This window comes from Sander lucioperca, chromosome 12 (assembly GCF_008315115.2).
Source record: "Sander lucioperca isolate FBNREF2018 chromosome 12, SLUC_FBN_1.2, whole genome shotgun sequence".
NCBI lineage: Eukaryota > Metazoa > Chordata > Actinopteri > Perciformes > Percidae > Sander > Sander lucioperca.
Genome location: NC_050184.1, coordinates 16,275,455 through 16,301,276, shown reverse-complemented (window position 1 = coordinate 16,301,276; position 25,822 = coordinate 16,275,455). Strand labels below are relative to the sequence as shown.

The following is a 25,822-nucleotide window of genomic DNA, read 5'->3' as shown; positions in this document are numbered from 1 at the left end:
AATGTCTCAATCACCTGTATTGATACCAATCTGATCAGTACCAGTTCACTGTATGCGAATCACACGTTTGTCAATCCTCTTCACACCAACAAGATAGTTTTCAGTTGTCGCAACAAAAATGACAATTGGAAGTGGGTGCACACAAATGGGCCGGGGCAGCTTTAGCTGAAATATTAAAATAGCAATATCACAATTTAGTGAGGAGCCCGGTGTGTGTAACACTATCCGCGATTGTATTGAATGGAAAAGCACGGGCGTCAGAGTATCCTGGAGTTAGGTAGCCTGTGTGTCTGGGTGCAGAGCAGGACTGGGCTGTCTGGCTGGGTGACAGTGCTACGTACAACACAGGGATTGGTCTGTTTAGCTAGCTAACCTATCCCTAACTAGCTAAAGACAGCTACCTATTTAGATTGTTTACGTTTACATTGATGCTGGTGGTGTGAATGCAGGATGGTAGCATTGTATAATTAACGATAAGATGTAAAAGTGATGCATACACACACATTAGCTGACGCTACCTACAAACCGTCAACGGCCAGCTGAACAGACGACGAAGGCCATTCAGATGCTAACGCTAGCTAACTGGTTAGCTCTCCCCTGTTTCTCAACAAGCCAGATACGACCCTTACATGTTTCAGTGAAGCGCTGCATAAAACACGGAGTTCGGCAAACCAGTACACAAAACAAACCCACTTACCAAGCGCCACTTGACAGGCTTTGCGCAGCTGGCTGTTCTGGCTCCTCTTCACCTCCTTATCCGAGAGGATTTTCTCCAGCGCCCGAGACAGAAACATGCTCTTGGTTTTACTGTTTTCTGCCTTCGACTGCTGCTGCTGCTGCTGAAGCTGAAGCTGCTGTGGTTGCCGGTGTTGTTGTTGCTGCATCTCTCGGTCTTCTTACCGCTTCTCTCTCAGGCCGTCATTTCGGCCCGGCCCTGCGAGTAAGCAGGTGACGGAAAGCTAACGAAAGCCAGGCTAGTGTCACTCCAGTCAAGTCGCTACCTCAGCTCAGCGCCGCCATGCTGCTTACACGTCATGTCACGTGATACTCAGCTGTCTGGGTTTTGACAACAGCACCCTGAGGAGCAGGTGACATCCCAGATGGGGTCAAATACTAGTCTCATAGTTAACTCAAAGATGTCTATACATCATCTAAAGCCGACGTTGTAAAACGTGTCAGGTTAAAGTTACGCGAGTTGAGCAACAGTTCGCAGTTTCACCGCTGTAGCAAATCAAGCGCTCCCAATGAAAAGAAAGACTGTTCCTGAAATGTCCTGCAGATGGCACTAAAACACTACATAGATAGCTAGATAGGTAGGTAGATAGATGGATAGATGGATAGATGGGTAGATAGATAGATAGATAGATAGATAGATAGATAGATAGATAGACAAACAAAATCATTTAAAATAGCTCAATAGACAATAAAAAAAATGTAGCATACTCTATAAATATAAGATATATATATAGAATATACAATATTAATATACTAGAATACACTATGAATATACTAAACTATTCATACTAAAATATAAACATAGGATAACTATACTATATATACTATATACATTAGACAAGTAATGATGTAGAATGGAAGTAAAAATATGTGCAATCTTCCCATGTGCAAGGTTATTAAAGGAGCAAAACAGAGTGGTGTACGGTTGAGACAGAAACTATAGAGATGAGAGTTTGGAAAGTTATGTTAAACAGAGGTAGGTGTTGTAAATGTAAATGTTCTGTATCGTGCCTTGTGCTACCGAAGAACCGGTTCAGTAAAATAACCTTTACATTCACAACTGTTTCTATGCATTGACAGACAACAAACAATGAAGATTGCTACATATTAGTTTATTTTATCCAGCTCCTCCAATCAGCAATTACAGGTGTACATCTATTTATTCATACGCATCCAGTTGAATCTTAAAAGATTTTCATTAAGTGTGATAAAAATGTACATCATATATAGCATTGATATGAAAATACTGACAATCTTCATTACAAATCTATACCGTAGGATTTATCTGGCAAGCAAAAATCATTGCTCGATCGCTTTAAAAAAAAAAAATCTGACTCAAAGCAAAACAAGTAGCCTGTTTTGAGGTTGTGCTAATACAACTGTTTCTCTTCCACAAAATATTATTGATAATTCACAGTATGGAAAAAATAATAGTGTCACGTCTTGCACAGATTCTCCTGTTGCTTTAGCCAGAACAGTAAAAATCACCTAGTGAAATCATCTCCTATTGGGAAATAACATGAGATTTATGACCAAAACAACAATCACAAATAAACAAAAACATTCACTTATAAAAAATAAAGTCATACAATTTGTACAAAGAAAGAAAAAAATGCAGATGCATGATTAGAGAATAAATAACTGTGGTTACAATCCCAGTGTCCTGTGGTAAAGTTAGAAATTAAGAAAATAAATTAACATTGATTTCTCAAAGTTCAGAGTACCATTCATTACTGTTGAATGAAAGAAGACAGAATCCCATCAGCAGACAGTACCTTACACATACAGCTTGAAACACAATAGTGGATGCTCATACCCAACAGTGAATATCCAATCATAGATATTCACCGTCTCATATCAAATATTCAAGCAATAAACAGAACTAGAAATGATGAACATTAGTGTAATCGCGATCTGTATGAATGTACTGTTCTGTTTCATTACAAGTGCACATAGGTTCAGAGGACGCCAATAATCATTATCGAGAGGGTGTGTGTGTGTGTGTGTGTGTGTGTGTCCACCATGTTTTAGCGAGTGAGGAAAAAAAAAAAAATCACTTTGAACAAGAGAGCAAATGCTTAAAATCAATAAGAGAAATAATAGACATCTGCTCTCACTTCAGGGAGGCAGTTAGCAGCAGCCTCTAAGGTTAATGTGTAGGTATATTATATTCCAATAAATGTTATGGATTCGCTTCAAGAACAGGAACTAAAACAGAATTCCTTCTTTCTGTGGAGAACGTTTCATGGCATGTGATCAGGGGTTTGCATTTCTGAGGGAGTTAAGTTTAAGTGCAAAAATACGATCCAATTTAAAGCTGCACTATGGAAATGTGTTTGAATTCAGATTAACTCCACTACTAAAAAATGTAAGTCAAGTCAATTCTATTTATACAGCCCAAAATCACAAATTTTGGGAGTCCCCCCCCCCCCCCACTGCAGCTTAAAATAAGAAACACAACAATTCATTTTTTTATTTTTTAAATTCAGGCCTAATCTGTCAGTCAAGTTTTTGCTGAGAGGCAGTTCGTAACAGCTTCGATGGAAAAGGCAAATACAGATCAGAGTCAAGACATACTGTACAAAAGACAGACTGCCTCGCCTTTATTAAATACAGTACGTGAAGCAGTTTTGTGTTTGTTTAAATATGACTCAATCTCACCCAGGCTTATTTTGAGATAACAGGCGGTCACTGGAAGTATCACTCATTTCATTTCATCTCAATGATGTGGTTGTATTTGCTCAGTGTTACAGCCCAGCTACTGATCAGCCATTTAGGCCCAAAGTCAAGATTTAGTAGCATTCTGAATACAGTTGTTTTGCGTTACATTCTCTCCTAATGTGTCATTAACTGAATCCAGTGAGAATGAAGATACAAAAAGGAAGTGGTGCATAAATACTGGAAAGAACCCTTCTCATATGTGAATGTCTCGGGACACATTCAAGTGAACTCTGGGGGAAAAAAACAAACAGCAATAGATTGTGCAGCACTGAGATGAGATATATTGAGACGTGATCCAGAAAAAATATGAAATCACATTTACATTGGTCATGTTTACACAGGCGGCAGGGGAAATAGCCCTAGTCGTGGAAAGGAGAGAGAGTGCAATATGAAGGAAATATGAGAGGGAAATTAATTCAATCTAAGATGTCCCATTCCCAGTTAGGAGCAATTTTCTGGAGTGACTTGCAACAGATGGAATCTGGTCATACAGTCACTTGTGAGGTACAAGTATTGTAAAAAATAAAGTAATAATAAAATTAAAAACAAAATATATAAAACACAGGCCCAATGGTAAAGGGATTTTAAAAGAGACAAGTTGCTCCCAAGAATTATCAAAATCATCAACCTTTCATTATCAGCAGGTAAAAAAAAGAAAAAAACAGCTAACAGTGGTTAAAAGCATCTGAGCCAATACAAAGTACCCAGACTTGTTGTTTAGGTGGTTTGTCCTTGAATAAAAACTACAGTATTATTGCAGATCTCAGCACTTGGTCGATTGTTGTGGTACTACGTTGTGTGGAAAGTACCACAACTGTTTTTCAATTGCGTGCTGTGGCCACCTGGGGGAAGGGAGGTGGTCTTAATGGGGTGCAGGGGTGGGGTGACAAGGCAAAAAAAATAAACAATCACAGATTGTCAACAAATGCTTGAACTAAAATCCTGCTCCAGTGTGTGTTTGTTATTGGGGGGGGGTTAACTTGTTCACAGGACTTCTACCTTCATCTACTTACGGGACTGATGACGGGGTGTCTCATGTCTGGCCTCTTGTGGAAGCTCAGCGTAACAACAGTTTCCAGGTTAAAAAAACAAGTGCTTGCAGTGTTTTACAAATTAAGTGAAGGGTAAGGGAGCATCAAATTACACTTCTTTGTCTGACATTTTTGTGCCTGCAGAATTGGGGGGGGGGTGTCACCGCTATGGCACACATGCGTGGTCATTGGCATGTACTGGAGAGATACGTATGGAGTGCAGTGTTTGACGTGAAAATGTTAGGATGCACAAACATGTACGTGCCAGTGTCATGTTGAGATTTAATATGTACACTTTTCATTGTGCTTCTCAGGTGTAGTCGCTGTATGATGGTACAGGATGTCCCCAACGTTTGATTAGCTGATCCAATTTGACGATCTGGTTTCCAGTGTTAAGTTTGTGAATGCCCAGCCTACAGAGTTATAACAGTGCCGTCCTCCTCCAGACTTCGCCTTTCAATTGCTCTGTCTAGGGACGGCGTGGTCGAAATGGCGTTGCTTAGTGATCCACTGCTGCCGCTGGCTGGCAGGGTTCCATTGGCGTTGATAGAGAGGGTGGAGGTGGAGGTGGAGGTGGCGGCAACGCGGAGGTTGAGGTGCGGTTCGTAGCGAAGCAGCGAGGGCATGCTATAGTTGGACGAGGCGCGTCTGATGGGCTCAGCCTCCCCGCCTGCTTCAATCACCAGGTCTTCGTCGTCCTCGTCGCTCTCCAGCTCCCCGACAGGGAAGTTCTGGATGATGTGCGACGGCATGGAGGCCGGGGCACCAACCCCACCGTGCGACGAGTAGCCATAGTAGCTGGCACCGCTGTCTGACGAGCGTCCTGAGCTCCCAGACGCCGCGCCTCCTCCTCCTCCTCCGCTGCGAACAACATTGTTCCGCTGGTTGGCAGGCTTCACGGTGATGATGAGGTTGTGACTGTTGGCGATCATCATGTCCGTCACCTGGTCCAAAGACTTCCCAGCCACCTCGATACCGTTCACCTCCAGCACCTCATCGTTGACTGCCAGCAGGCCGGTGCTCTCCGCCAGCCCGCCAGGCACCATGCGAGAGATGAATATCCCCGGAACCTTCTCCAGGCCCTGTGGAGTGACCCGTACGCTGGAGCCATCGCGGATGTAGAAGCCCAACGGCTTTTCCTGGCCGTGCTTGTACAGACGAACACGTCGGTGCGTCTCAGGGAGGATGTCCACATCGATGATGGAGGAGACGGGGCGGAAGTCCCTCGGAAGGCTAATGATCACTGGTGGTTTCTTCCTGTTGGGGTCAGGCCGCAGAAGAACGGCCGAAAGCACCGTGTTTTTCTTCCTGGTCAGCGAGTTGGTACCAAACGTGTAATCAGCTTCCTCTGCAGAATAAAAGTAGGGAGGAAGTAGAGAAAGTGAAGTACAGAAGAGGAAGAGAGGGCAAAGATGTGGTATGGAGACAGAAAAAGGGAAATAGTGGTAGAAAGACAGGGAAGAGACAAACAAAGAGGACATGCATTAACAAAAGCTGGTTAATTTTCCAGTAACATCATACTAGGCTAATTACACATCAAGACATTATTCAGGCTGACACTCTGTTGCATCATGTAGTTTCAGGAGAATGCAATAGAGCAGCTCTCAGCCTGAGGCATCCCTGCAGGGTGTCTGCGCTGAACACACAAAAGACGTTGAGCCCCAGAACTCCCCTCAGGTCATACTCATGCAAAATGCCACACCAGCCAACAGGCGCTAAATCCTACTCCCAGCCCTTCATTCAAAGGTGCCGTAGGTAGGATTGTGAAGATCCAGGACTTGCACACATGGTTCCCATGCCCCCTCGGGCTTGGATCCCTATTGTGTGCATGAGCAGTGATTGAGTGGTGGCAGAGGAGCTGGATTTTGTTTTTTAAAATTACCTGCTTCGTGTAGTTCTACTTGAACATAGGGTCAGTTTCAGCAAATATGACAGAAAGTTAGTTTTTATAAGGCTTACCTACTACACCTTTAAATAAATGTTACTCAAATTAAATTAAAATTACTCTTATGTTAACTATGCAGAGGTACAATGATGCTAACCATAACCCATAAGGACGGGATCCTTAATTTGATTACATTGTTGTGCATTTGTACTGTTCACTAAAAACTAAGCCCAGCCCAAGCCCGCACCCTTCCCACCCGCTGACGGCTGACCCTTGGCCGGTGAACATAAACGTTTACAACATCCATCTCTTCCGAAGTGTCAGCTGAGTGGAGACTGTCACCTCTATCGAGCTGTGCTCCACACCTGCAGCTTCCGCTCTGCTGCAGCTGCTGATTTATCTCCTTTCTTCTGCTCCATTCTCACAACTGAATGTAACTTTTGTTTTTAGTCTGTAACAGATGCAACTTGAAATGTTGCAAAGCACCATACTTGTGATAAAAGGACAATTACAGATTTAAAAAAATACTCAATAAGTACATTACACAAAAACTACTTTATTACAGTAACGAGAGTAAATGTAATTTGTTACTTACACCCCTGCTAACGGTTTCCCTGTTTTCCGTCTTTATGCTAAGCTAAGCTTACCATCTCCTGGCTTCATATATTCATATTTAACAGACAGATAAGAGAGTGGTGTTGATCTTCTCATCTACCTCTCAGCGAGAAAGCGAATGTGCATGTTTTTCCCAAATATCAAACTACTCCTTTAAAGATTTTTTGGTTCAGATGAGAGACAAGAATGGCTTTGACATAACATAAAGGTCAGATTTGAACCAAGAATTATGGTCACATTTTAGCTGCATGAGTCACTGGGATGCCACAAAACCCTGCCCTGTTGATGTACATTTTGAGGTGTGTGTACACTGTCGATCTGCTAAAGACTTTAACCTAGCATGGCTGACATTAACACAACAACATGGGCTGGCCAGGTAAGACAGGGAAAAACTAGACCTTGGCTGCCTAATAGTTAACCAGCATAATATAAGCAGCTAAACATTAACATCTTTGTGACTTTCATACGATTTTTCGCCAGTTCCAAGCCTGTTACGTTGTCTTTTTCTGGTGTTATTTTTAAGATCTTTCTTCTAAATATGCCGTCAACTTTTTCACCTTTTCCATATCTATTTTTACAGCACTTTGTAAACTCTGTAGATGAAAGTGTTCTATAAATAAAGCTACTTAATACTTCTTCACTCCTATCCCTTCCTCTGAGGGAGAATATGTGTGTGTGTGTGTGTGTGTGTGTGTGTGTGTGTGTGTGTGTGTGTAATCTGGGAAAATATCCATTCAGGTGGCTGATAATGATTCCGGCTCTCAGGTTCTGACAGGTACGCACCCCACCACTCTCCTCTCCCTCATCCTTAAAACCAAAACAAAGGATCAATTGTCCCGAGAAAGAGCAGCAGTCTCCCGTTTCAGTTCCCATGAGGCACGAGTCTAGTGTATACACACACACTTTCTATATCTTTGCCAGCCATGACCTTATGGGCTAACTCCCCATGAGAAAAAATACACCAACAATAGCTTTGTAAGAGTCTGTGAGGTCAACATGCTGGAACACAAGTTGCATCATCTGAGCGCTGTTCCTGTTCAAACTGTTCTTTCTACATGCCTTACCCTTGCCATGCACATAAACGCTGCCATAAAGGGGAGCATTATGCAAAAAGGGCGTACAGGTTGATGTTTCAAAGCACTTGCTCTATCACACACACACACACACACACACACACACACACACAAACAAACGCGTCTCCCTCCATCACTAACACAAGGGTTGTACTTGCAGTGCAGTCACGCATAAGAGGAGGCGACGCTCCAAATCTCATTTCCCTCTTTCTAGACTTCTTTTCATCTAAACCATCACTCCATCTCCAGCATATGAAAGGCCAGACCTGACAATTCAGTTATATTTGAGCAAAGAGAATAGGACGGTCAATCAGGGCCCCCGCCACACACACACACACACACACACACACACACACCTGGTGGCAAATGGTATAAGCATGCAGCTATCTGACCTCAGCATGTGTAAGCCCACACACGTGGAAACAACATATGTAAGCACACAAAAGCAGGTATTCATTTACACACACACACACACACACACACACACACACACACACACACACACACACACACACACACACACACACACACACACACACACACACACACACACACACACACACACACACACGCATCTATAACGTTTATCTCTGGTTAGTGGTGATGCCTAAGCAGTAATGAACAGCAGCACTGTGAGACCCAATACCCAGAAAAACCACAGCTACATCATAGCTCATTAGAGCACAGAAGCAAAGCTCTCTATTTCTCTAGTCTAATTGGCTACAGAGGCCTATAGGCAAGCCACAATAAACTGTAAACACACACTGTTCCTCATTTGTTAAAGTACAAATGACCTTATTTTGTTTCCACTTTTTTTATTTACACACAGGACTCGAGAATAACACTAGCCCAATTGTCCCAGTGACACTATAAATAATAGATATGACAAACTGTTACATTTTTTTCTGTAAAACAGACAACTAAATGGGCTGTAAACAGCTGATACCATAGCAACAAAAAGGTTCCTTTTGTGTCACTTTGATGGCAAGTGAGGGCAGCCGAGGCAAACGGATAGCATCAAGGAGGCCCACACACTTCAATAGAGAAGTGACTAGACCAGTAATGTATTACACGACACGATACATCACGATACTTATGTCACAATATATATTATTGCGATTTTAAACATATTGCAATATTCTGCGATATATTGCAATTTATTACTTTCCTCATTTACGCTGACCTCACCAGAAGAAGAGAAAACTCAGTGGGCTGAAAAAGCAATTGCTTTTATTATTCTTGTACTAAAAAGTTAAATTCTCATGTGCAATTTATATAATAAAAGATCGATACTTGGCGTCCGTGTATCGATACAGTGTTGCCACACACAAAATATCGATACTATGCTGTGTCCATTTTTTCACCACCCCTAATGTGTTTGTAATCTCAGTATTGTGGATGCTATATATATATATATATATATATATATATATATATATATATATATATATATATATATATATATATATATATATATATATATATATATATGAGGAAAATAAAATAGTATTCTCAAAAAATTTAAATAATTCCAAAATCTGTTTAATCCTATTATATAAAGGGACTGCATTTACATAGCGCCTTTCGGCCTTACCGGACAAAGCGCTTTTATGATTTGCTTCTCATTCACCCATTCACACACACTTTCATGGCAGAGCAACTTGGCGTTTTGTCTTGTTTTCAGTGTCTTGCTCAAGAACACTCCGACATGCAGACAGAAAGAGCCCGGGATCGAACCGCTAACCTTTTGATTAAAGGACGACCTCCTGCTCTACCTCCTGAGCCACAGCCGCCCCATTCATTATTCATTTATTAAGCTAGTTAGGGCCAATTATATCTCACACCACGCTATTGATGCATGCACAACTGTTTGACCTCTGTTGCATTATGGGAATGTCTGAACCCTATTGGTGGTGTATCAATAAAACCAATCATCCTAACTGGCAGGCACAGAATGGGTGCTTGTGGTCAATTATAGCGGATGGGCAACAGCACGCTTACCAGGCTTTGGAACAATGTGGGTTTTAAAATAAACCTTTTAGGTCAGGTTGTCTTGACAACCTGATGGGAGCAAGCCAACAGGACAGAGACATCTCAGCATGAGCCACAGAAAAAGCTGATTGGCTAATGGCTGAAGCTACAGGAGGTCAAGGCCTAATGATTACTGCCTAATAGGGCTGCTCGATTATGGAACAAATCATAACAAATTTTTTTTTTTAAAGATTATTTTTTGGGGGGCTTTTCCCTTTATTATATAGTGACAGTGAATAGACATGAAAGGGGGAGAGAGATGGGGGATGACACACAGCAAAGGGCAGCAGGTCGGATTCAAACCCGCACCGCTGCAAAGGACTCAGCCAACATGGGGCGAACGCTCTTACTGGGTGAGCTAGAGGCCGTCCCTCATCACAATTATTTTGTCAATATGTAAATCACGATTATTTAACATGATTACTCATTGACTTTTAGAAAGATGTTGCATTTATTGAACTTAAAAAACAGTGAAACTGTCTGAACTGTGAAACCTTTTTTTCATTCAGAACAGAAGACAAAAGAAGAGTTTACTAGCAAAATGTAAGGTGCAAAATAATCATTTCTCTCAATTACATTGTTTTTGTGATCGTTAGGAGCCAAAATCAAAATCGCAATCAAAATTTGATTACCGCACAGCCCTACTGCCTACTATAAGATCCAATGTTCCATCCTCTTTTTTTTTTTTTGGAATGTGAGAGGTTATTTAGTGTCTGCTGTTGTGTGGGTTTGCGTATGTTGTGCATATATAACTTCCCCTTTGTGCTCTGGAAACACATGAAGCATAAATGAGGTGATATGGTGATAGGAGAATGTATGCATCTGGTTTAGCTAATGATTTACTGAAAAAAAATCAGAGGTTAACTATGTTGGTTTTATAATGCCAAGATTACAGAGGAATGCTGTTTTCTTTATGGGCCAATTACTGTAGCAACAAACCAATGCAGGCATGAAGAACACATTTCTGTGAACTCTTCCACCACAGGTCTTAGCTTATGATCTAATGTCCATTAAAGAGGTACTCTGCCGATTTTAGAGACAGGTCAGTTGACCATTTGCTGAGCCTCACTTTAGTAACTGTTGCTACACAAGCTTTCCGTTCTTGCATGCCATATGCCTTTTATAATAACAACAGTGGCATATTCAATTTCTTTTGTAAGTAACAAAAAAAAAAAAGTGCTATTGTGCCGGAATGTTTCATGCCAATCGTGAGTTTTTCCATTAAAAAACAGACACAAATCTACATCAGACGACAGATTTAGCCAACGCTAATTAGCTGAAATTAAGTTGGAGAGACACTGGAGTGATGCTGTCCATCATAACATAGACCAACTAATCAATTATGAAATTTGTTGCCAACTATTTCTGTAATCGATTTTAATCAATTTAATTGATTAGTTGTTGCAGGCCTAAAACAATCCTGTTGCGGTTGCATTTTGGGAAATGTAGGATCTAGTGTTTTTAGAGCTTGACCCCATGCTACAGATAGGTATGGGCCGGTATAAGATTTTGACGGTATGATAACCTTCAGCAAAAAAATCGCGGTTTCACGGTATTGCAATTACTTTAGCTTTAAAATGTATTATTTTCAAATGTCCGGGTAAAAAAAAATACAACTTTTTTTTGCAGTGATGCTTAGTCATTCCTCTCTGTAGTATGTCTCACACACACACACACACACACACACACACACGAGTGAACAACTAATGCATCTCTATCCTGACACTGAAGGGACTACGGCAACTTTGCCTAAGGAGAGGAAAGCACTTGTGTGAACTGGCACGCATTGGTTGAACACGTCATCTTCCTCAGTGCTCTTTTCTTCACACACTCTGAATGAATCACCGTCCAACTCTGGACTTTGGCTTTAAAGTAGCCAACTTTAATGGCTCAGAATAAGTGGTACTTTCAAGCATTCGGAACACGACAACTATTCACACCATTATCTCTGTCTGTGACACCAACTACTGCTATCTCCACCACAGAAATATTACAGAAAATGTGTTTTATGCTGTAAAAATTAAAAACAACCTATAAAAATGTATTACACAAGTTTACGTCTCTACAGCCACACCTCTTTTTTTTTCAGTGGCCATTAATATAGTTCCTTCTGCATGCACCTGCTCCAACTCTCACTACACACCCTTCTTCAGTAACAGCTACACTCCTGCTTACATTAGTATTACAATTACGATGATGCAGGACAACAAGTCCCTTGCTTTCCTTGTAACATAATGATCCCTGACGACAACGATGACACCAACAATCCATTACTTCCTGGTACTTGTCATTCCAGGCGCTGCATCAGGGAAACCTGATACTGTGTCCAGGTGACACAACAGGATCAGGAAGGAGCTACATGAAAGTCATAAGTACTATCACTACTCCACTACTAAACCTGTATAATTACAACTAGAGACGTATGGAGCATTACAAACAAGGTCACATACACATATATTAATCTCTGAAATAAATGGTATTGTCCAGAGGCATGCCTAAGTAGTGGTCCAGCTAAAATCTTGTTAAAAAGGACCAGTCTTTATTTGTTTATAATGAATAACAATTGCTGTCCATGAAACCCATCTTTGGTATCCAAACATAACACGTCTCAAATATCTGAGTGTCGAAAAACACGAAGAAAACGACAAGCAGTTGAAGGTTGCGGTGTTCTGGAAACAGTCAGGTTTGTTGATGACAAGCCTGGATATTCACCATACAGCCGGTGCCACGGTGTTCCTGACACAGAACGATACAAGGGGGGGGGAGTGTACGTGCGTGTCAATGTGAACTTGTGTCGATGAGAAAAACCAGGGGTGGTGTGAAACAAAAGATTTGAAACAGGCAGGAGAGACAGAAATACAGCAAATACACACAGTGGAGAGAGAGAGAGAGAGAGAGAGAGAGAGAGAGAGAGAGAGAGAGAGAGAGAGAGAGAGGAAAGGAAAAAAGAGAAGGTGATTAAAACTTTCAAAGGAGTACATTCCCGGAGGGTTACTATTCCTGGTGTGGTGAACATACCTCCCTGGCACAGCCCAGATAAAAGTGCCTTAATGCTGCTGATAAGACAGGGAGAAAGAAATGGAAGGAGGGAGGTCAATGGGAGAGTGCTGAGAGGAAACGACGAAATAGGAGCAGCGAGAAAACAGAGAAGCAGACTACACAGTGTTCTGATATGGCTAAGGTGTGAGGGAAAGGAAGATTATGTAGAGTCCTGCAGAGACAAAGCCTTGATGTGTAATTCAGCTGACAATTTGAGGAATTACTTATTAAATCCATAATTCAAAAGACTTGAGTCATGAACATTAGCCTGCTCCTAGGCCTCCTTATATAATCTCACTCATGAATTCTCTATTACACTCATCGGTCCTGCTTTATTACTCTGTCTTGACAGGAGCCATTTATAAAAAGGAATACCAAAACTAAAATCTACACTGTAGGAGAAACCAGCTTCCATGAAGCAGTATGCAGTGTGTACAAATTAACACAGTTTACAATTGAGATTTATGCAGAATTAATATGTTTTATTTGCTGGTCTACACTCTTGTACAGCACTTTTCTGTGTGTGTGTGTGTGTGTGTGTGTGTGTGTGTGTGTGTGTGTGTGTGTGTGCGTGCGTGCGTGCGTGCGTGCGTGCGTGCGTGTGTAGTCTGCATTATGAAGCAATTGCATCAATTTCTTTTGTGCTGACATAGACACCTCTCTCCTTCCTGCAGTGCCTCCTCACACCCCCATTTTCCTCCCCTGTGTCCCTCACTCAATCTGTCCCTCGGGCTCTCTGGTCCATCTTTCAGCAGGAGCCCTTTTTTTCCTGTCTCGCCACCTCTGTCTGTCCCTCTTGGTCTTGCAGAGTTTCATCTTTCTGTCTCCGTTATGCTTCTCTTTCTTTGTAGCTCTCAGGCTGAGCTGTTCTCTGTCTGTTCTCTCAATGCTGTGATTCTTAAAGCTACTACTGCTGCTACTACTAGAAGTAAATCAAGCACAGGACTCAATATTCCTTTGAGGGCAGCGTTGGGACAATAGATGTAGCACCTGGAAACACTGGGTTAGTCTGGGACAGTGGCTGGATGACTAGGACTGGGACTGGTAAGACAAGTACAGATATGATGAGGAGGGAGGCATGCTGCTAGGAGTCAGCATGGGGCATGTAGACTGGAGCAGGGATGTACCTGGGGCTTAGGCTGGATTTGAGCTTTGGACAGGGCGGGGTAGGGGAGAAGGGCAGCTCACTTGGGGAAGTGCATGTCAGTACCGGGTTGCAGGAAGGAGGCGGAGTCTGGGGTGAGGTGACTAGATCTGGGTCTGAAAAGCCGAGCCTTCTACGCAGCCCTGCTAAATGTAGCCTCCAGGAGGAGGAGGAGGAGGAGGAGGAGGAGGAGGAGGAGGAAGGACTAGCTGTTGGGGAAGACGGGGGAGAAGAAGGGAGGGAGGAGGAGCCGCTCGGGCTGGGGGAACCCAAGTCAAATCTCACAACCCTGTCGCTCATGCGTCTGAATAGGGACTTTAGAGGGGAGGGACGAGCAGGGGGACTCTGTGCTTCTGGCTCTGTCCTGCCTTCAGCATCTGGCTCTGGAAGACAACACAGCCAACCTGCAGTTAGATCAGGCCACTCAGGCACATTTCTCATTGCCAAGATGAACTTTTAGCCGACTGCACCGTAGTTAAAGCAATAATAGACTTAATAGCATTACAAATTTGAGAAAATGCACCAGTGCAATTAAAACCATACTGACTTGCCCATATGCACATTGAAAGGAATAATGGTCACTGAAATTGTTCCTCCTGTCCATACTGGCCATAAGGAGATCCCTTCCTTAAGCCTATCAATGTTATATAGCTTCGTAAAAGTGTAAAGAGAATGTAGAAAGGATAAGTAAAAGGAAATTAACTACAAACAGTGACAGTAGTTAGGCAACAGTGTTGAGGAGCTGCCTGTCAGAGCCTGCTGACTATGGCTCTGGAATGGTGTGCTGAAAGAAATTCACAGAAAAGCATATCAGTTATCATGCTTCATATCAATATCGCTGTAGTAGCAAGCCCAGGGGACAGGAAGAATGCTTTTTAATTAAAAATCAGCAAGAAATGTGTTTGTTTCAACAGATATTATTTAGTAGCAATACATGGGCACAATTTATAACATGTCTTTGAGAGCCAAGCTGACAAAGTTCAGCAATCTCCGTTAAAACTTGTCACACATTCCCCTGACACAATCCATATACTGTACACTCCTTTCTGTTCCTTAGTTGCATATGTATAGCTCACTTCCTACCTTTCCCTCCCTCCATACCCCTGCCATATTTCTTGTTGTTCAGTTTCTCTCTTATGGTTTGCAGTGGTCAACAGTCCACATTCTTTCTCCCTTCACTTTGCCAGCTTTTCACTTTGCCAGTTTGCCCACTGCCTCACCCTCCCCTTCACCTCTCCCTTTCTCATTCCACATTGGTCCAAAGTGCTGTTTCTCCCTCCTTTCTCATCCAGTCTGTGTTTTTTCAGAGCTCCACATGTTCCCTTCCCTCCGTCTATCCATTCATCTTCCCTAACCAACTCTGAGCTGAGAAATTCTGACAGTCTCCATAACAGAGAGCCTGAGCTCTCACTGTCTCCTCCCCTACACTTTTTCCATCTAAACCACCTTCCCTCCATCTTCTTTCAGCCTGGATAAAGTCTCATTTAGCCAGGTTTCAAAGGGTAGAGAGTAAGGGTTTAGCATCCCAGGCTCTGCACTCTCTCACTCTCTCTCTCTCTCTCTCTCTCGTTTTCAATGCTCTCTGGCTCTCCCCTTTGTTTTTACTCGTTCTCCTTCGCTTTCTCGACTGTTTACCATCTCTTCCTGTGTCCACCTATACCCCCTGTCGAAGGAGGCACGCTCTGGGGCCGAGGGTCCAGTCTGGCCTCCTGTCCTGTCTAATCTAGCCAGCAGACGTGATCAGAGGCTGGCCACATTCCGGGCAAAATGCCCCCTCCCTCCCTCCTCCATCTCGCTCCCTCTCTTTATTTCTCTCTCTCCCACCCACCCCCAGCTTGGGCCTCACTCTGCATTCCTCCCTCACTAATCTCTCTCTCTCTCTCTCTCTCTCTCTCTCTCTCTCTCGCCCACATCTCTAATTACATGCCTTGCCTAAACAATGCCTTATACATTACTCCCTTTTTAATATGGTTTACTCTGTCTCCCTTTCATCCTCCCATCTCTCTTATTAGGTCTAAGATATGTTCCTCCTCCACGTATTCTTCCTCCACTGCTATGAATCCATCGTCCACTCACTCATTCCATACATCAAACCTAGGGAATAATTCATGCTCTGTGGAAAACTTGAGATCCAAAGCAGGGGTGGCTGATTTCTATTATTTTCACAGATCGTGCTCCGAGACATCTCTTCTGTGCTTCATCCATTACACCTGCCAGCACTTTGTCTCTCTCGCTTTAATCCTTTCATCTCAAGCTCACAGTATAAATCTCTCCCCCCCCCCACACACACACACACACACACACACACACACACACACACACACTTGCATGTTGTGGCATCTTCACTTATTCTGACTTTTTATCCTTAGTCTCTTTCATCCAAATCTTTTTTCCCCACCACATTGTCTTCCTTGTTTCATCTGGCTCTCTGTGGCTGTCATAGTCTCACCCCATCTCTTTCACTATGCATCTACAGCGTCTCGTCATTAATTACCGGACTGAGTACATTGCTTATCACACTTAGAGCTGCTGCTGTTATCCTACTCTAATGCTTGCTTTCCAGGGTGGGTAGACTTTGTCCGTGTTGTACTTTCACACTGTACATTTCCTTTTTGCTCTGTCAGGATGATTCATGCGCTGGTTACTAATTACTAAGGAAGTCCCTGCTGGGATACGCAAACACAAGCATTACTGTCCCTCTCCATACCTTTCTCCTCTTCCTATACTGGGGTAAAGTTACGTGTCATTCAGGACGGAAACTGTGTGAGCAGTGAGCAATGTCGTCACCAAACAAACCCACGCCCTGAGAGAGACTGCTTGAAAAACTGCCACCGATATGACAACCTAGAAACTCTGTGTATGGTGTGTGTGTGCAAACGTTCTGGATGACTGATAGAGGCAAACATGATGTCACTCAATACCAGGAGAATCTCTTCTGAAAACCATGTTTACAGCCAATCAAAGCTGAGCGTCACTCACTATACCTGAAATGCAACATTTCTTTCCAATGGAGGTCCACAGGTCTACATGACCAACTAAAACAGCATGAGCAGCAACGCAATTCTTCTAAACGTTTTTGCATTCCAATAGAATCCTCAACAGACAGGACAACTGAGGCAAGATCTAGAAAAAAGAGATCTGGAGCACACGGTTATAGTAAGAGCTTTCAACAGGATGCAGCAGCAACTTGTCAAAACTTTGTGACTGTCTTGTGAGCAACGGCGCCTCCGCAAAATAGCCTCGGGAAGGAACTTGTTTTGGTGGAACGTGTACGTTCGAAGGATGTTTTAGTCGTACAACAGAAAACTCAGATTGGACAGATAGTCTAGCTAGCTGTCTGGATTTACCCTGCAGAGATCTGAGGAGCAGTTAACCCTAGTCCTCATAAATCCACCGGAGTTTAAAATGCCAACACAAAGAAAGCCCAAGGCAACAGATATCCGGCCTAAATGAGTGAAATCCGGCGGAATTTCCGTGGGCAAAGGACCAACCCCTGAAGTGGAACGTCGTGGATATAGACTATTCCATCGCTTCATCGAGTAATCCCATAAGAAATACTTTTTGCTTTAATAAAGAACAATGGTAAAATAGCAAACATGCAAAAGAGAAAATAAGACAGGTCTCTTAAAACGAACAACTAACCCAATCAGCTAACCAGTTTTGAGTCACCCATAGTGTCACCGTGTGTGATCTAAACTTCATATTATACAAGCATTAATGACAAACAACCAACCAGCTGTTGGGCAGACTGACTGAAACTAGCAAAAGACCAGATAAGAAACAGCCACATCTACAAAGCTGGCAAAAGCTGCTCTTTGTCAGCAGCTAAAACAGCAGTCACTGATATGACAGCAAGGACAAAGTAACATTACTTTAACATTACTCAGCGGACCATTTTGTCTTGAACAGCTGTCTAATGACCACACCATTTTCTATATACACCGAGCTTAGCAAAAACACGACACATGACAGCATCAGACACATCCAAATGCCAAATTAAGTTGCAGAAAGACAGTTTAGACGGACCCTAAAGCTTGTTTTACAGTTCTGCGGAGGCTCCACGCAGAGCTTTCGCCGTAGCCTACGTAAGTGGCCTGATGTTTATACTTGTGTGCTGGTGTGTGCGTCGAGCCGGTATGTGTGTGTGTGTGTGTGTGTGTGTGTGTGTGTGTGTGGGGGGAGTGGGTGATAGAGCGAGGGAGAAGTGAGAGAGTGACGGTGATTGGCTTTGGCACGAGTAGCGACTCTAGAGTCATAGTAAGAGAAACAAAGTGTCTCCCCTGTGCTTTCTGAGCACGGTGGGAAATCTGGAGCAGGAAAAGGTCACCCTCTCCTTGATTTCATGTTGTTTATGGAGAAGGAGAACCAGGAAATGAGTAGAGGGAAATGCAACGCTACCAACATATCTGCAAACTCATATCAGTCAATCAACTCATCAAATAAAGGGAAAACACAACATGTTCCCGGTGCTAAAACGATACTTTTAAAACGGTGCCTGAACCGAAAGATTTAAATATTTATATATATATATATATATATATATATATATATATATATATATATAAAGGAGCACCTTGTTCAATTGTATTTGTCTGTTCTGTATGTTAAAAAATATAAAACAATAAAAAGTTGATCTAAAAAAAAAAAAAAGGAGCACAAAACGACGACATTAAAGAACGGCTTGTTTATTCCTAAGGCCACAGGGTCAAAATTAAATGATTTATTAAAAATGTAATAACAATAACTTATTTCACCAGTAAATTCCTGTTAAACTACAAAAACAACCACTGGATGGGAATTTTATTTTATTTTACAATAACTTTGAATGCACCACGAGGCTGGCGAGGCGAGGCTGAGTCTGTGTTTTTCAGACAACAGCAGCTACAGTCTGGTGTTACAATCCTCTACAGTGAAATACGGTCACACTTTACACCGTTTAGCTGTCAGCATTTTAACCGTGTTTAATCCTGCTGCTAGCTAGCAGTAGGCTAACGTTAGGGTCTGGCGTAGACGCAGAGGGGTCTGCGAGGGTACGTCGTCGATTCTACGCACAACCATAAAACGGCCTTAAGACCGTTTGTGTTTTCAAATGCTAGCAATACTGCTCCCAGCACGCTTTGCAGCTCCCAGCAGCCTTAAAGAGACTGAAGCACTGTTAATCCACCTATGAACAGGCCTCTTCACTGCTGCCATGACAATCCGTAAACAGTGGACACCTCACTGCCAGCTTAATAATGATCAGCACATTGTTCACGGATGGGGGGTGGGGTGTAGGGGATCCTAGGGAATGTTGAGTTATATTGGCGTGTGTTGAAGCAATTTAAAAAGAAAAAGACTGGCATAGACGGAGTCCAGTACTCCACACACACACACACACACACACACACACACAGGCACAAACACTTACCCCATTTGTCAGCAGTGAACAATACGACGTTAATGGCTGGTCAGTGATGTAGCGTTGATGCATAAACAACAACAAAGTGGGCATTATTCAAGAACCAGACCACGACAATACAACAATAGACACTCACAGCCTAACATCCATCCCTCTATCCATCCATCGAACCATCTGCACATCAATGAATGAACAAAACTCTAGGGCTGCAAATAACATTGTTATTTTCATTGTCGATGATAAGTTGTTTGGTGTATAAAATTTGGTGTGTAAAATCTCAGTGTTTTCCAAAGACCAAGATGACGTCCTCAAATGTCTTGTTTTGTCCACAATTAGATAATTATTATTAGATAGATTAAGATTTACTGTCATAGAAAAGTGAAGAAAGTATTCACATTTAAGTAGCTGGAATCAGAAAATCTTTTTTTCATTAAATAAATTACTCGACTTGTAGGAAATATGTAGGATTTAGTCTTCTAGACAACTAAAATGCTGTACCAAAAATAACCTCACATGGCACGCATGGACTGAACTGTGCCGAGACTAGACACTTTTTAAACGCACACAAATTATGTCAATGGAAATTGTCTGTCAGCAACCCTTTTATAACCACTGAGACTGGAGATTGAGTGTTTTTACTAGCTCCAAACACATTTCCCAGAAATCTATGTAATACGATTTTACTGCACTATTCCATGAAGGCTACACTGCTGCCTTGTCTGAAGTCCTGCTCTTATGCAATAATGACCAATCACATCACATCTGACCACTGACCATCTAATACATGTACACACAATCGCTCAGTTACAGTCTCAAAGGACATAGTAGAAGTCTAATGGCATTAAAAGCCAGTTTGTGACTGAAAACTGAAACTCTGGACTGATGCACCAAACACAAACTTGAAAAGTGGAATTACTCAGCAGTTAAAAGCTGAAAACTGCGGTAGGGTTGCACAGGTTGGACAAAGTGTGACCCCCCCCCCCATTACACCCCATGACCCTCCATTATGGCCTTCCTCCTGTGTTGCTGATACCATGAAAGAGTTTGGAGTTGACTCGCCTGATTGAATGAGGTTTTAAAGGTCCAGTGTGTAACGTGTTTAGTTGTTCATTATCAAAATCTGTGTTGCCCGTTCACAAACTTGTCCTTTTTCATTAATATTTCCCACCACCATCAATTCCAAGTATTCCTTTTAGCTTGAAATTTTACATTTGCAATCGAATGAACTGGGGTAGACGCTCCATATTCATGCGCCATCTTGAAATACGTTAGCCGATAAGGGACATACAGGACATAATGCTCCGCCTTTCGTGTTTTCGCTGTCACATGATAAACTCACAGGTGCTGCTAATGCTGCTAATGGGTATCGTAGCTTCCCGGCCCCGGCAAGTTTGAAGAAGGAAACATGGAGGACCACAAATATTCAAAATCCAAATTTCAGGAACAGAAGTCTTCTTCTTCGCCAAGAAAAAGAATATTGAAAAGAGCAAGAGAACGGCTTTTTGAAGTGTGAAGGCTACCGTAGCTGTAATACGTACTTTGAACTGCGTGGTGCGAGAGAGTTGATTGCGATATATGATCTCAACGCTAGATGGGAGAAATTCCTACACATTGGACCTTTAAAAAAAAGGACTATCTCCTTTCGGTGTAGGGTCATTTGTGCTCATAACGACAAACAAGAACATGAAGGACTTATTATCATTAAAACCATTTCTCCAAAACAAAAATAGTTTGCCAAGAGAGCAGATTTCAAAGATGTGAGATACTGTTCAGATAAACAAACGGTGCTCAGCGTTCAGTGTTTAAAAGGTTGGGAGTACCTCTCATCCCCGACATAGAGAAGCCATCAACTCACTATAGAGCCATCACTTGAGATAATAACTCTACAGATTTATAATAAATGATCTATAAGCTGACAATTTGCTGCATCCGCACACTGTGGAGCCTTTTAAGCGGGGACCAACTGGTGCTTAGCTGTAAGGTGAAGGGGGGTAGGGTCTGAGGGCAATGGGGTCTACAGGGGGTGTTGAATGCATCAGAATCAGAAAAGGTTTTTTTGCCACAATAAGTACACTTACGTGGAATTTGCCTTGGTGAAAGGTGCATACATAAATAAAAATGTGTGTGCCTTCTGTCTTTGTTCTATCTTTTCCACAAGCAGTGCGTGTGTGTGTGTGAGTGCATGACTGATATGTGATGCCTGCTTGCCTGCATGACTGTGTTTTCATGTGTTTTGTGTGTGTGTGTGTGTGTGTGTGTGTGTGTGTGTGTGTGTGTGTGTGTGTGAGCAGCAGTGAGCCCAGCATGGGGGCTAGTGTCTGGGGCGTGTAATTGAAACACGGGCCCATGCGGCGCTACACAGTGACCCCACTAATCTCCTCCTGACAAAGTGGCTTAGCTTCTATAGGGTCATATGGTACAGCGAGACAGCTTAAACACAACAGAGCGCTCGGCCCGACCTGCAGAGCCTGGGGTCCTGCCTTGCATTCAACAGGTCACACTCAGCCACTCGTAAGATAGGACGCACTTCAAAAATACAATTCGAGCAAGATTTTATGTAGCAGACATTATTATTATTATTATTATTATACCAGAGTCAGCAAGGAAGTAGGAAACAACAGGAGTATTGTATACAAAAAGTGTATGTGTTGAACTTGTCAGCAGTCACACAGTAAAAACATACCTCCCGTATTTCCAAAGAAACAGGATATCCTAATCAGACAAGTAACTCCTCAGCAGTTTGATCATTTGATGATGAGAAAGATTTTTTTTTTTTGGTGTAGTTTGTTTGCAATGACAGATCAATGAGGGCAAAATACATGAGCAACATGCAGCCTGAAAAACTGAAAAGGTAAGGAGATATTGGGGTCTTTTATAATTACCTTTTGTGATTATCTAGTAGAGGTGTTGAAATTAATCAAATAATCGACGCATCGAATCGTGGACGTGGACGTGGACGATGCTGCATTGATAATCGGCCGGGCCATAATCGATTATTTCTGTTTACAATTTAATGTAGGCCTAACAACCTTTCTGTTTACATATTCTGTTATGTTTTGCACATTCAGGAAGTGCCATGTGCTCAGTGCTGTAGCTTTATGTATCCAGTGTATTTAATATTAGAGCACTGCAGAATGTTTTCTTTTTGAAGCTTGAAAAGCTATGAATTAAATATCCTATATGGCTTTAATAGAAAAATGTATTTGAAGCATCGTGATGCATCGAGATATCGAACTGAATCGCTTACACGATAATCGTAATCGAATCGGGAGATCAGTGAAGATTCACACCTCTATTATCTAGACAAATTACACACAGCTTAATAACACTTTTTCCTGTTCAACAGCCTACCCCATACTTCTAAGCTATGCTATTCAAAGCTAACACGTGACCTGTTTTGTATTTCCATAGGAAAGCAGATCTGACCAAACAAACAGGTGGAAACTGGGACTCTTTCTTCAAACACTTCCTCTGTGCTTACCTTTCCTCTGCAGGAACAGTCTGAGTAGAGGGCTGGCAGTGGAGATGGCTTTGTGGTAGTTATCATCATTGTTGATGGGCAGCAGGTCGCCATGTACATCAGCATATCCCACCAACAACTCCACATTGGGGATGCGATGCACGTGCTGCAGGAGGCCGTAGAACTCATCAAAGCGGCCCGGCTTCGACCGATCCAGCGAGAACCGACGAAACTCTGCACCAAACTGGGATGGAGCAGACAGGCAAACACATGTGAGCACACTTAAACACACATGGGTATGGGTAAAAAAAAAAAAAACTGTAAGATAGCTGAGATGTAGTAACAAGCCTATGCTTGCAATGTATGCTCACAATATTTAGAAACATCTCTTTAAAAAGTCTGAGATTTGGGGTTGTGACTGTGGCACATTTTGTTCTGGTAACCTAGCTCATTTCAAAACTGTAGGCTGTAAGTCTGTCTTCCATGTGGACAAGCTAACACAACGCATGTGATGAATTATTAATGTGGACTTTGTGATGTGTGTATCTCTATGTTTCTGTTTGTGGATGCAATATGTTCAAGACTGAACAGCATTAAAATAGTTTCCTTTCAGATCATGTATTAGCTTTGCACATACGTATGTATTTGTATGTGTGTGAATATCAACTTTATTATTGTTATTTTGTTGAATTTTCTTATTTTTTAACTTTAATGTAGCTTTTACATGCCATTTTTATCTGTAAAACACGTCGTTTTGGATGTCAGTGAAGGAAACAATAAAAAAAGTACAGCATTGTCTAATCAAGCTGTCTGACAGAATGGTAAGTGCTTATAAGAAAGACTATGTGTTTTCAGCAGAAGTGCATTCCTACAAAACACGCTTCTCAGCTTATGAGTTATGTAGTAATCAGTATGGTCTGGCTGGATCAATGGCTGCAGATGCATAATCTTTTTAGGCAACTGTTTGGCTGAGAAAGATAGAGCCCAATGTCCCATTGGTGGTGTTGATGAGAAGTACAAGTGTTGTGGTTACTGTTGCCCAGCGCTGATGATCTGCAATTCACTGCCAACCTGGACACTCGTCATGTTATGCATTAGTACAAAGCAGAATTATATTAACTATGGGTTGGGAAACCAAACAGGTCCCAGGCCTGTTTCTGGTACCCGCATTCTGACATGAGTAGACAAAACATTTCAAATGACCCTGGACTGCTTGGTTTGGCAATGAGCTGAACAAAGTAAAATAAAAATTATTAGATGACTTTAAAGGCATAAAGTAATTGGGGGAAACCATTAATTGCAATTATTAACGATATAGATAGTGACACATAGGTTACAATTTATGTCGACATATGTAGTTCTTAAAAACTTAGTTTTTTTTAAAAAAAAAAGAGCACTGAGGACCCATTCCTCTGCATACATGTGTAATCACACCACAGGCAGGAGGCAGGTAAACTGTTACGTAAGGAGCCATGAGCCTGTCGCAAGCCGTATGACACCTTTACGCACAGGAAAATAACATACCAAGCAGCTATTTACGCTATTTACGTCATACCTGGGTAAATAGACGTACACGCCTCGCAAGTTCTGTAAACGTCCCATGGGGTTATTCTGAAACGAAAACTTGACTCAAACTTTGAGTCAATATTTGGTACATGAGCAGGGAGGAGCGGTGGAGGAGGCTGTGACAGGTGACACTGGCTCACTGCGGCGCAGCCGACTACCTCCACCGTTAAACTTAACGTTACTCAGATCAACTAATCAAACTACGCCACGGTTAATATCAAAGTTTTATGTATGGCGAGCTACCATGCGAGCTAGGCAGAGGAACAAAACCAGTGTTGGCTAGTTAAGCTTTATCGGTATGTAGTTTGTGCGACATCATAACTTGCTATCAAGCCACTTAGCAGGCTAAATTAGCCAGAATAATCATAAACATGGGGAGAGTTAGCTAGAACTACTATATAGCAAACAAACTGACAAAAACGTCTCTATATGTAGCCTACCTTGCTCTTCACCTCCACGGCACTCAGAGAACGGTTGCTCGGCACTCGGTGGTTTTTGTTCATGTTTCGCTAGCAGCGGGACCGCCGCCAAAGCACTCAGACACTCGCCCTGCTGCTGCTGCTGCTGCTGCTGCCGCTGCTGTGCTGTATCCCCAAACCTGTATCCACCAGTTATTTTTCCAGTAACACGGACTGTCCCACGACTTCTCGACGTCCAACGGTTTGCGTTTTTTTTCAAAGAATGCGACAACGGCTGCCAACCAGCCTAGCTCACCCTGTAAACTTATCTCCTCTCATAGTTGCCGCTGCCAATGTAGCTACACCACTACTATGTGTCTATCATCGGGCTACCTCTATCCATGACTCTCTACCTCCCTCCCTCTCGCTGAGGCTGAGCCTGGAGAGCTGGCGACACGATACTTCAAAATAAAAGACTGTCTTTCTCTAACCTTCGCCTTCACAATAAGAGCATTCTATCATCCAGCGGCTCCCAACCTAGCTATGCTTCCAACCTTGCTCCAAACCAACTAACAAAAAAACTACATCACTTAGGCTATATGATCTCACAGAAAGTTGTTTGGGTCACATCAAAATATAATAGTAGGCTATACAAAAAAATCAAAACTGCAACAAGAATTGATTTGGCATTATATTATATCATGTGGTATCATTTGTATAGTTTAC

The 25,822-nt window shown here is 42.3% G+C and overlaps 2 protein-coding genes across 4 annotated transcripts in view; both read right to left on the bottom strand.

Annotated features, from left to right (window-relative positions):
- Positions 1 to 1,183, bottom strand: part of arfgef2 (ADP-ribosylation factor guanine nucleotide-exchange factor 2 (brefeldin A-inhibited)) — a 33,107-nt gene extending 31,924 nt beyond the window's left edge. For all 3 annotated transcript variants that reach the window (XM_031286938.2, XM_036007732.1, XM_031286939.2), the window contains exon 1: positions 698 to 1,183. In XM_031286938.2, coding sequence (XP_031142798.1) covers positions 698 to 884 — 187 coding nt within the window. In that variant the 5' untranslated portion in view covers positions 885 to 1,183. The remainder of the gene's footprint in view (positions 1 to 697) is intronic.
- A 645-nt stretch (positions 1,184 to 1,828) lies between these two features.
- Positions 1,829 to 25,528, bottom strand: pard6b (par-6 partitioning defective 6 homolog beta (C. elegans)). Its single transcript, XM_031286940.2, has 3 exons — positions 25,139 to 25,528; positions 23,154 to 23,376; positions 1,829 to 5,835 (listed from the first exon to the last, which is right to left on the bottom strand). The coding sequence occupies exons 1-3, from the start codon at positions 25,199 to 25,201 to the stop codon at positions 4,901 to 4,903; spliced, it is 1,221 nt and encodes a 406-aa protein (XP_031142800.1). The 5' UTR covers positions 25,202 to 25,528; the 3' UTR covers positions 1,829 to 4,900.
- Between the last annotated feature and the right edge of the window lie 294 nt (positions 25,529 to 25,822).